Source organism: Bactrocera tryoni, chromosome 1 (genome assembly GCF_016617805.1).
Source record: "Bactrocera tryoni isolate S06 chromosome 1, CSIRO_BtryS06_freeze2, whole genome shotgun sequence".
Lineage (NCBI taxonomy): Eukaryota > Metazoa > Arthropoda > Insecta > Diptera > Tephritidae > Bactrocera > Bactrocera tryoni.
This window is the reverse complement of record NC_052499.1, coordinates 4250683-4263481: the sequence shown is the minus strand read 5'-3', so window position 1 is coordinate 4263481 and position 12799 is coordinate 4250683. Positions and strand designations below refer to the sequence as shown.

Sequence of the window (12799 nt, the reverse complement as noted above, 5' to 3'; positions counted from 1 at the left end):
AGTTTACCCAATCTGAAAAATTGTGTGAAATTCATAGTAAGTGTGATTTTCATTAAAAGTTTACCCAATCAAAAATGAAATAAATTGGGAGTCTAAAAAATAATAAATGAAGTTTCACAAATTGTCTTTGATTAATGGAGAAGCATGGGAAAATCGATTACTTTATACAAAAATAAACATGTCAATAAATAAAATACACTTCGATACTTTGACACTTTTTTACCAGCTACGTAAATGAAAAAAGCCTTTAAAAATACACTTCTTTAAAAATAATATCAAAGAGAATCTAAAAAGAAATTCTCAGATCCAACTTTGATACAAGTTATTTGATTTATTTAAAAAAAAAGTCTGGAAGGGACAAAATAAATTTTAGAAAAAATACGGGATACTTGGTTAAGAACTTTATGGAGTTTAATTATATAAAAGTTTGAGCAAATTTCAGATTAAAACCAAGTAAAACATTACTATATATATTCTGCTTCAACCCCTCAAAGTCCCGTGCTTGTTTTCAGTAGCATAATGAAAGAAGAATGAAGAATGCCTGTTTTCAACTCCAGTAACAATGAAATCGAAAATAATCTTCATGCAGCCTCTTTATATACAATTTTTTTAGTTGCTGAGTTGGCTTAGTTTTGAAATGTTGGATCGTCCAGAATAAACATATGGTATCAATGAATAGTTTAATCATCTCTGTAAATACTTTCAAGTATGTACCACATTAACGAAAATTCGTCGGTTTGCTTGTTTGAAATCGTTTTTCCAAAGCTGGCTGATCGATTTTTGAAATATGTCAACAGCTTAACTGTAATATATGTATGTATGTGTTTCTTTTGATGGTTTTGATTACTTGAGCTTTGCGTTAGGCTCGTGTTGATGCTGGATTAGAATTTCACAACTCTTTACTTACATTGTATAATATGCTTTGACGTCAATGTGATGAAATTTTCATTTGTCAAATGCAATAAATAAATCTGTGCGGAATAAACAGTCTTATTTTTAAGGGCATGAGGTTTAAAACTTGTTTTAGTGATTGCAATTTGAAACATATTGTAAAAGAGCGTTTTCTCCAAAAAATTGCAGTTTCATGAAAAGCTTTAACTTTAAGTAATTAATTCTTTAATACCTGCTAATATAATCCAAACTTTAATAAAAGAAAAAGGAGACCATGATAAAGAGCGATCTTATATGTCCAGGACAGTTGTAATGTCGGCAACCACATAACATAACTTATACCCGTCATCCCGCAAAACTTTGAGAAAAGGGAAACGGAAACATTAAATTTAAATCTCAGAGACCATGACTACCATCAGGTCGGACCCATGACTGTTTTCCTTGAAACTTAGAAAGTCTAGATCAGTGTTTCTTATACTTGCTAAAAACCCATTTTCATATCTAATGATTTGCAGAGAGTGTTTTACTTTCATTTACCAGCATTAAAACGTGGATAATTGTGAATTGTGAAGATTTAATTAATATTTTAAAACATTTTGTTTTTGTACTCTAAGCTATAATCTATTGATTTATTCTATAATTAAATAATATCGCATGTTGGTGAAGAACGTACTTTATACACAGCATTAAATATAAAATGAAGCAATAAAAATAAATCTATAAGAATCAAAAATAGTAGGAAATTAAAATGATTAACAAAAAAATTTTAAATATTATACTTAAAAACTCAATTCTTTCAATTACAATATTTAATAAGTGATTTCATATAAATTTTATTTTATTTTCAAGAAAAACTGCGAAAACTTTTTCTAGCTGGATGACATTATATGTAAAAAACACAAGTAAATAAATCCATAAATCAGAAAATTAAAAAAAAAAATACATCTATAAAAAACAAAAACAATAAATGATTAAATTAATAAAAAAAAAATAAATGCGATTTAAAGCATATACTTCTTACTTTAACTACTTTTACAGCAATGTTAGAATAAAAATCCGCGGAAATCGGAAATCAAATTTGAGATGCTTATATACAACATTGTAATCTCCACTTGTTTAGATATGAATTGTATATCTTATTTCAATGGAACACTTATTTTGTTTTACATTTAAACTAGTATATAAAATACTGAAATATTTACTAGCCTTAAGATCTTCGAAATACATACATACTACATACATTCTACTTACATAACGATAAATAATATTGAAGAGCGAAAAAACATTGAAATCATTAAAATTAATAAATAAAATTACATTAGAAAAATAAAAACAAACATATATCTTTTACTTACGAAATCGAGAAAATCGCATTTTGCTTCAAATGACGATCACAAAAAGCTACCTGAATTTTGAAGCCTGAGCACGTTTTAATCGTCTCAAATGGATAACGCTAGTACTACATGTTTAAAAACATAGTTTTTGTGAGCTTATGCAACTTTAGACCGCTGTCTAATATAGCATAACACCATAATGAAAAATTAAAACTGTCAAACTTCCATAGTTATTGTAAACACTGTGCCTTCCCTGCTTTTGTTCATGACGTCATGAACTAACGTTTTTGCTGTCAAACGCATACCAAAAAAGTGGCTAAACAAACTGTCGAAATCTCTTATCTCTGTATAATGCTTGAGATGTACAACACTCTAAAATTAATTTCTCAGCATCCATATCTCTTTCTATAGTATAATATATTAACCGTAAGTGAGATATTTCTAAAGAGAAACTCGCTCCCACTCCCTTGTTTACTTGTGATAAAGAATAAATTTTTAGAGAAGAAAATAACATTTGTTTAACTACTTGTGAAAACTTTGAATTGAGAGAGAAAGCCGGCACAACACTTTTATATACCTGACTCCGTTTACCCATTTTATAATGATTAAACTCAAAAATGGGAGCACTTTAATTTTACCAAGAGAAAATTTTACGCTCTCTTTATTTACACATATACTTATATCGTATATATTCTCAAGTTTGTGAGGGCATCTACTGCACTATCACTTTCGCGCATTGATCAACTTGTTTTCGTCTACTTGCTTAATTATTGCCTTATTTGCGCCAGTCGCTCAGTGATCTTGATCAGTTGTGGATCGTTTTGTGTGCAATAAGGAATTGTTATCAACTGAAAAACATCAAAAATGTCTAGCAAAGGTAAGTCTTCATATTATTTATTACTTTTAAAGACTTTTGCACTTAGAAAATTAAATAATATTATAATTATAAAGCTATTTTTGATTGGCTTCATAGAAAACAGTGTAATCTCCGTCGAATTTCTTCAAAAAGTCGGTGAAAATAAATATGTACGTATGTGTATATGCGCATGCATATAACCAAAAATAGTTATAGTGTTAGTGAGGCTTAGTGCCTTACTTCGAGTGATAAACAAAGCTTTTTAGATCTTATAAAGAAACCACTTGCAATTACTTCAATTGTCTCTGCTAAAATAGCGCTAGATTAGAAGCAAAAATAGGAGAAGCTTAAAAGTGATTAGTACTTGAATGATAACAGCATACTATGTAGTTACTTATATGCATGGGCACTTGTCTACTACATAAGAGTGCAGAATTTAATTTCTTATTCTTTTTTTTTTTGTATTTCCAGCTTGTTGCCATGGTCCCGGTTATAAGACCCCACTTGACGCCATGAAAAATGGACCTCGCGAAAAATTGCTCTATACAGTTACTGTGCAGCCCAATCTAGACGAGCCCCACGGAGATTACCTATCAACTGTGGATGTGGATCCCGAAAGTCCAACTTACTGTCAGGTTAGTTATAAAAAAGTGCTATCCAGTTAGCAATACATATTTGTATATAAATACATATGTATAGCCAATTCTGAAATCAAAAAAACTGTTTTTGCTTTATGCGAATTGCATTGCATTAAAAATTAATTAGAATTCAATAATTACCCACATAGGAGATATATATAGTATATATTATATATACATATGTAGGTACAGAAAATTCATTAACGAATCACGTACAAACTTGGATCTTATATTTTTGCTTAATTTTTAGTCTTTGCACATCGTTTAGAAAAATGCATACCATAAATATGGGTAGTAGTCATATATGTATGTATGTATGCTTAACAAATAACACAATAATATAGTGTTGGAAAAGTGAGATTTTAACCAAAAAAAATAAATTAAATTCGTGGATGCTGAAAAAAAGTTACAGCTGTTCGGAAATGAGTGAAAATAATGAAGAAATTCGCTATATTTTGAAATTTTTGTATAAAAAAGGGAAGAATGCCACGCAAGCCACCAATGAAATTTGTGAAGATTACGAAGACGATGCTGTATCAAACAATAATGGTTCGCTCGCTTCCGTTCTGGAAATTTCAAAATTTCGATTTACGCTGATGAAAGTTTTACACTGATGGAATAATGTCTCTAGCGGAAAAATGGCAAAAAGTGGTCGACCAAAATAGTACATTTTTGTTTATTTATTTATTATTGTAAATTAAAAAAAAAAATAATAAGTTAAAATTTGATTAGAAATACGAAAAGACTTTTCCGACTACCAATATTGGTGCCAATAATACTAAAACAAAATTTATTTAACTAAAAAAAATATATTTTTTCGATTTGGATTGAAAAGCAAATTACTGATTGCTTTTTTTTGAATTTTCTTCATTAACTTAATTTATTTCTTTAAAATTTGTAAGCGTGCTCCAAGCCAAATAAATTTAAATAATTGCATATACATATATTCATTCATATGTATATGTATATTAAACATATTTACAAAATCGGTAACAGTTAATAGGTGGTACGCATTTTAATGCGGTCTGGATTATGCATACGAAATGAGTAAACCTTTGATTGTTTTTGTAAGCTTCAGCTATTAACATGGCATGTGAGTTTTTGAGCCCATTTAGGCAAATTAAGGAAGATGTCACTCAACGGTAGCACACGTTTTTTAACTTTTTTTTATGCAATACATAAAAAACGTTGACAGCTTTTAGAAAAACATTTGTAACTATTAACACGAATGCCGAGATCTATAAATTTTATTACTAAGCCGAACTAGAGCGATTAGGCGTCTTTCTTATCTAGATGAGTGATTAACTTTTTGCCGAGTCACCGACAGATGTAGATCCGCATATGCCTGCATATATGTATGTACATATGCAGATTAAAGGGCAGGAGTCATTAATTACACTTGCTTTGATATTTTAAAATGAAAGATTATTATTATATTAAAACAAGTAAGGAAGGGCTAAGTTCGGGTGCAACCGAACATTTATACTCTTGCAACTTGCAGAAATCAATGCCAGGGAAATACTTTAAGGTTTGAAGTGTAAACATCGTATACATACATATACTATGTATAACTCATACACTGACCGACATATGAGGTTTATTAGAAAAACGTCCAATTTCATATATTTTCAGCACAAAGATACACTGTAATGAGTAAAACACAATCTGTAATTTCCGTTGAGATAACTCATGTATTGGCCGATATTTTCGGTCAAATACTAGGGCCCACATAATTGATACCTTTTAACACTACCCTTATATGGGGAGTGAGCGGGGTTATCTTCCGATTTCATTCATTTTCATACAGTATATATACATACATAGGATTGTGGTAGGGTTCTTATAATATTTGTGCTACGGAAATTTGGTTGTTGTAGATTTAGTGGTTTAAGAGATATGTACATTAAACTTTTTATAGGGAGGCCCACGCCTACTTTTTCAAAATTGTTTGCTTTATTCTACTGAGATTCTCTGTGCCAAATTAGATTTATATATCTTAATTTAGTGCTTAGGTGTGGCACTTTACAGGATTTCGGTGGGTATGGCAGTGCTCTGATTACGTCCATCCACGAACTCGTAATTTTTATGTACTAGGGAACCCACATACCAACATTCATCAAGATATCACAATTTTTACTCAAGGTGTAGCTTGCACGGTCGGACGGACGGAGAGACAAACAGTAAGCCAGATTTCAACTTTTCTCGGGATCCTATTTATATATATAACAATATGTCTATCTGATCTTACTGAGAATTTTTGTAGCTGAGTGTATCAAGATTTCCATGGGATCGTTAAATAGCGCTTTACTATATCAGAGTTGCCAAAGTCTATAAGTTACCCTGTTGCATTCAACCGGCTTTAACTGTGATATATGTATACCCAAAATACTAGAGTTAGTGCCAAAATATGTTATATAGCAAAAATATGTAATATAACCGATAGAAGGTTCGAAGATCATTATGTCTTTTCAATATTTAAGTATACTAATTTATGTAGCTTATACCAGTTGCTTATTCATTTTGCCACTCTCTTTAGTCACTCTCTTTTGTTAAATTTTTCAATGCATAGATATAAATAAATGTTTATAATTCATAATTTTTCATATTTCTCATATCTATTGATGTTTAGGTAATTCATAGAACCTTTACCAATCGCAAAGGCAATGAACTCCACCACTCGGGCTGGAATGCTTGCTCCAGCTGCTACTATGTGGATGAGGATTCTAAACAAATACCAAAGCGTGACAAACTTATATTGCCCTCGCTTATTTCTGATTTCATTTACGTAATGGATGTGGCGACTGATCCACGCAAGCCCTCTCTATACAAGACCATAGATGGAGCTGTGTTCAAGCAACATAATGTAACTGCGCCGCATACAACGCATTGTCTGGCTGATGGTAATATAATGATTTCAACGCTGGGCGATGCTGAGGGTTATGCCAAGGGCGATTTTATTCTCTTCGAAACGAATAATTTCAATTGTGTCGGCACGTGGACCAAGGGCAACCAAGTGGCATTATGCGGTTATGACTTTTGGTATCAACCATATTTTGATGTAATGGTGTCAACGGAATGGGGAGCACCTAATAAGTTTAAACGGTAAGTTATGTCCGAGCTAAGTTATTCAAAATCCATATAATGTTTTTGTCAAAGAATGTACCGATTGACATCTTCCTTCTCTGCTTCTTCCCTTTTATAAAATATTTTAATAGCGGTTGGCGTACCGAAGATCTCGAAGATATGACACAATATGGTTGTCGATTGAATTTTTACAAGTGGTCAACGCATACGCTATACCAAACCATTGATTTGGGTGAGGACGGTACAACACCATTAGAAGTTCGTTTTATGCACAATCCGAAACGTCCGGATGGCTTTGTTGGCTGTTGCTTGAACGCAAATATATACTATTTCAAAAAGAAACCCGATTCCGATGAATTTATAGCAAAAAAAGTTATTGACATACCTGGAAAGCTGATTTCAATTGATGGTGGCAAGCCTGAGACTATGAACGGCATGGTTTCCGACATATTGCTTTCACTGGATGACAAATATCTCTATGTAAATTGTTGGCTGCACGGTGATCTGCGTCAATATGATGTTACTGATCCAGAAAATCCACGCTTAACCGGTCAATTATTTTTGGGAGGTTTCATTTGTGAAGACTGGAAGAATGTGGAAGTGCTTGAAGATAAAGAACTCACGGTTAGTCTTTCAGAACTGTTATAATAATTAAATATTTATTTAATTTCCAATCATCTATTAATAATGGTTAGAAACGTCCTGAACCACGCTTTGTTAAAGGCCGCAGACTTGAGGGTGGACCGCAAATGTTGCAACTTTCTTTGGATGGCAAGCGTTTGTACGTTTCATCTTCACTTTTCTCCCCTTGGGATAAGCAGGTATGTGTTTGAAACATTGGGAAATTAATTTTTAAGAACCATATCATATTTTTTCAAACAGTTCTATCCGAAAATGGTTGAAAAAGGCGGAACCATAATTCAAATTGACATTGATGTCGTTAATGGTGGCTTAAAGTTGAATGAGGATTTCCTAGTTGACTTCGGTAATGAACCATATGGACCGGCATTACCCCATGAAATGCGTTATCCCGGTGGTGATTGCACCTCCGACATTTGGTTGGCTAACGATGAAAAATGAGTTTTGTAAAATGTAGGCGTCAATGCTATCTTCAATTCGCTGTAAATTTCAGTAAAATAATACGGAAAACAGCGCATTGCAAACAATTACATATATATCTCATTCATAGCATGGAAGGCGGCTCTATGTGTCAAGAATGGCTTTCTAACTGTGCGATTTTCGTTTTTGTAAACTTCAAACAAGACATTTCATTCGAAATGAATTGTCAATTATGTAATGCAAAGTTTTTGAATAAATTTTAAAATGCAATTCTTTGTGTTGTTTATCATGTTTGTCAATATTTTCATTATGTAATAGGCGATTATTTGAGGCATTTGTAGGCGATGCTGCGATCTCATCCTCAGTTGGTAAAGCTCTTTGTAAGATCCATGAACTTTTATGAAGTGACCGAAACTAAATACGACATTAAATTTTAGCCAAAGACACAAAGAGAAATTCCCGACTACGCTCCTAAGTTGGCAAAAGCCATGTGAACTTTCCTAGTCTCTTCTTGCATCGCGACCTTTTTGTATAGTAATAAGCTCACCATTTTGGAATAATATAATAAAATATTAACAATATTTTATTGAGGTGGCTCATAAAGTTTTGAGTACACCTACTTTTTTCCAAAAATTTCAGAATTTCTTTGCTAATAGTGTATGTTTGTAACACTAAAAACTTCTAATAAAGTATTTAATTTTTTTGTATGAGAAAAAATTGTTGAAAAAATACTTGTTCAATTCACAACCTGTCGTAAAGCAACGTAAAATCGTAAAATTATAAATTTTTACACTTGTTTTTTTATAATTTTACGATGCTTTACAACAGGTTGTGAATTGCTCAACTGTTTTTTACCCGAGGAAACCTATGTAATTCCTTAAGCAGTTTTCTTAAAAAATTCAAAAATAGCAAAATAGCAAATAAACAATTTTATATGGCTGAATATTAGCGGCATGAAGGCTCTTTATTGGTTTCAATAATTGACCGAAATATATATATTTTTTTGCAATACCTTCAATTTGGATTTAAACATAACACATATTTTTGTTTAATAAAAATGCACAGTAGTTTAATTAAACCTTATTTTTTATTTATTCAATTCTCTTTTTTCATTTTATTTACCAATTCTATTGCATAGGTGTTATTTCAAATTTCAATTATTTCTGCATTATTTTAATTTTTATTCTTACACTTTATTTATTATTACTTACAATAAATATAAGTTGCATAAGAAAAAGTTGAATAACAAATTTAGTCATAAAATACATTTTATGAAATAAATAGTTTGAAAAATATTTCATTTACAACAGAAACTAAATATATTAAAAATATTTTTTGTTGTTGTTTTCTTTTTGTCGTTTGACAACACTTACTATTAGTGTACGTGAACATTTGCTTAGACATACATATGCGCCTGAATATAGGCCACAATCAAAAAAATATACATGTGGCAATACATATGTATATTAAAGTAGCCTAAGTCAACTTCAGTTAATGCCAGCAATTGTAGTTTGTTTTAATCAATTAATATGAGATCCGATGCTATATTTTATTTAAGATAAAAACTGAGTATCGAGGCTCCAAATTAGGCTGAAAGAGGGCAAAAGATTTGCACCGAATTTTTGTGGAAATTAAACTAGCCACATTCACTTTACTTGACTTAAGCTACTTCAACTAGAACGGCAAGTATACATATTTATATACATACTTATATACAAGTATGTGTGTTTCCATTAGACTTTTTGGTATTTATTTATTTCATACAATAATTAATTTTTATTTTTGAATATTTGCTTTTCAGCTAAGTTTTTTGTGCTACTAAAAATTATTGAGTACACATAATTACTTACGAAATATCTTTTTCTAAAGAAAATACCTTCCCCGTAAATTATATTTTAATTTTTCTCATTGTATTTACTTTTTGTATGCTTAAACATTCCAATCACTAACCACAATTTGTTGTTGTTAAGTTCATTATTACTACATATTAGCATTGTTGTGAGTTGTTGCCACTTCGTTTAAGATTTACTGGTTTATATATTATAAATCAGTATGCTACTAAATATTACTGCGTTGATTTCTTTGTGAAACAACTCAACAACTCAAACTAAATAATAAGTAAATAATTATTATTAAAGATTATTAATACGCTTATAAATTATTACTTTTAAATTACCAATTTCTAAAACTGATTTTTCGCAATTGAAAAATATTTATTTATTTAAGTTTACATATTTTTCTTTATGCTTTATTTTTAACTTGTCTTGTTGGTATTTTCTATATTAAATTATGCATTTAATATATTATACAAATATATTATTTTCAAAAAATGTTTTAAACTAATTACTCATACTGAGTATGTTTGTATGCGTGGACATATTACTTTAATTCATTTGAATTTGATTTAATTAATTTTATTATTAACTTATTCTTACTTGGTCTAAGGTACATTTTGATTTGCAAATTTTATTAAAAGTATTGTTTTTAAAGTAATTTCAAGTAAAACGCAAAAAGCATATGGAGATCACAGTAATCGAACTTAAAACTCAGCAAATTTATGTTAGAAATAAATTTTTCGTAACTATAAAATACACATTTACAAAGTAGCTAAATTTAATTTTTTTTTATGTTTTTGTAAATTTAAAATTACACTTAAATTATTTACTTTTTGTTATTATTTATAATTTTTTTTGTTGCTTCAGTACATAGTATACACATCAAAAACCATTTTAGTTCACCAAAATTGTTGTGTACTCATTTATGTTGTTTCTACAAAAAATTATTTTTGTAATACATAAAACTATCAAAAAAAAACTATTAAAAGGAAATGAAGTTTTTAGTTAAAAATGTAACCTAAAAGTGTTTTCCCGAAATGTTGCTTTATAAGAAAAAAGAATCGATTCTTTGACAGGTAATATCGATATTGTGTTATCAATGAAATCGGCTGAGACATTTGCTGAAATGTTTAAAAACTATATTATAGAGTTGATTTTAGCAATTTACTTTGAAAAAAAGCATAAACAAGTAACAAAAGTAGTCAAACAATATTTTCAACCGTACGCTTTATTAACTTTTCAGTTTCAAGCCTTACTAACTTACTAGCTTCTTTTCAGAAATGTTTGTTTTTAAAATAATAATTTCTTAATTATTTAACCCTGATTCATTGTAAAGAAAAAAACGATAATTAAAGGTAAAAAATTTCAATAAAAAAAAATAGTTTTTTAAAATTATTTTCGCTCAAATATACGTATACATACACTCTGCCAATAAATATGTAAATTCACAATTTTAAATACGTAAATTTTTTATGAAATACATATGTATAAAGTAAGCAGAATCTTGCTTTCATAAAAAGTACCAGCAGAAATATTCTCAAAAAAGAAAGTAAGAAGTAAGTTTTACGAGTAAATGTATAAATAGTAAATTTTAAGTCGTATTTCGCTACATAAATACACGCATAAGTTTCTTGGAAGGATATTCGTTCCGCTATACAAATATAGGACGTTAAATTATTCAGTTTTTTTTCGTATTTAGCTTTTTAGTTTTTAGCACTTGCTTACATTTAATAGATAATTACGCAGTAGTAGTAGTAGTAACAGTACCTTCGTTTATCAGGTGAAGTAATTGCAAGAGCTTTCATGCAGCTTTCATCATTTTCAAGTTACATGAAAGCAATTACAAACACTTGCTTGAAACTAACACTCAATATGCAGCCAATGGAAATCACCTTGCAAAGAAGCCACTTGTCTAAATAGATTTAAATATAGTCAGTAGAGAAAATTTGTTAAAGGTTCGTAAGAACTCTAAAAGATCTGACGCTTGTGGCGAATAAGTAGTATGCTGTAAGGCAATATTGAAAACTTGCATGGTGATCCATAACGCCGCATTATCAATTATATACAATAAGACACATACACATAAAGTTAGTTAGATTCTTAAACACATACATATACTATACATATGTAGAGCAGATATTTTTCTGTTATAATTTAGTAATATTTAGTTATTTCACTTATTTAGAACTCGTTTAGTTTAACAGTTTCCTAAGTAGCTTAGACACACACATTTTTGGAAGAATTTTCAATTTAATTTCGTTTTGTTGGTTTTTGCTTTCATTAGATTAATTTATTTTTTGCCTAAATGGAAGGATAACAGCTAATTCGATAGATTACTTCAATTTATTACCTAATTTATTATTGATTAATTTTGTATCTCTTTTAGCAAGCGAAATGTGTAGCACAAAGCATAGAGCTGCGAATTAGCAAGCCAAAAAGAAGTTCACTTTCAAATAATGCCTTGGATTTGCACAAATACATATAACGCATTAGCTGATTATTAGTAGTATTCGTTTGGGTTGATGCAAAACTTGTCAAAAATGTGAATCCGCTTTGATTGTCCATTTCGTCTAAATACGAGTTGTAGTATTACAGTTGCAAACGACAGCTTCGTTAAGCGGCAAAGTTGTTGAAAAATCAATTTAAATGAAAATATATATGTATGTATGTATGTATTGTTCAAAACTGCTGTCGTTTTGTGGTAAAAAAAAATGTTGGTGTATGGGTGTGTTAAATTTTGTATAATCCAAACGCGTTTTGGAAAAAATCATTAAGAGTGTAATTTTCAAAGTTAATAATCGTTAATTGATTATTAGCAAATATTGCGGCTTTATCGAATTCAATTAAGCAAACAATTAATTTCGAAGCAACTTAGAGCAATAGTTATCTCAATAGTTGACAATAATTTTTTTTTGTTTTCATTGAAACTAATTTTTTGCTAGTTTGACCAATCGATTCCCTTCATAAGCTGTTAATAGTTATTAAAAGGTTAATTTTTGTACTTAAAAGCAAATTTTTAAATCTCCGTTATAGATATTAAAACTTTTGGTTATAAAACGAAAAGTATATACTTTATAGTCAAATTTATCGGTAGCAAAATTG

The 12799-nt window shown here is 29.8% G+C and overlaps 1 protein-coding gene across 1 annotated transcript; it reads left to right on the top strand.

The window, feature by feature from the left end:
• The first annotated feature begins 2999 nt into the window (after window positions 1-2999).
• Window positions 3000-8132, top strand: LOC120766299 (methanethiol oxidase). The gene is made up of 6 exons (XM_040091703.1): window positions 3000-3102; window positions 3553-3716; window positions 6349-6821; window positions 6935-7427; window positions 7499-7624; window positions 7686-8132. Exons 1-6 carry the CDS (start codon window positions 3090-3092, stop codon window positions 7881-7883), a joined length of 1467 nt encoding a protein of 488 aa, XP_039947637.1. The 5' UTR covers window positions 3000-3089; the 3' UTR covers window positions 7884-8132.
• Window positions 8133-12799: the final 4667 nt, after the last annotated feature.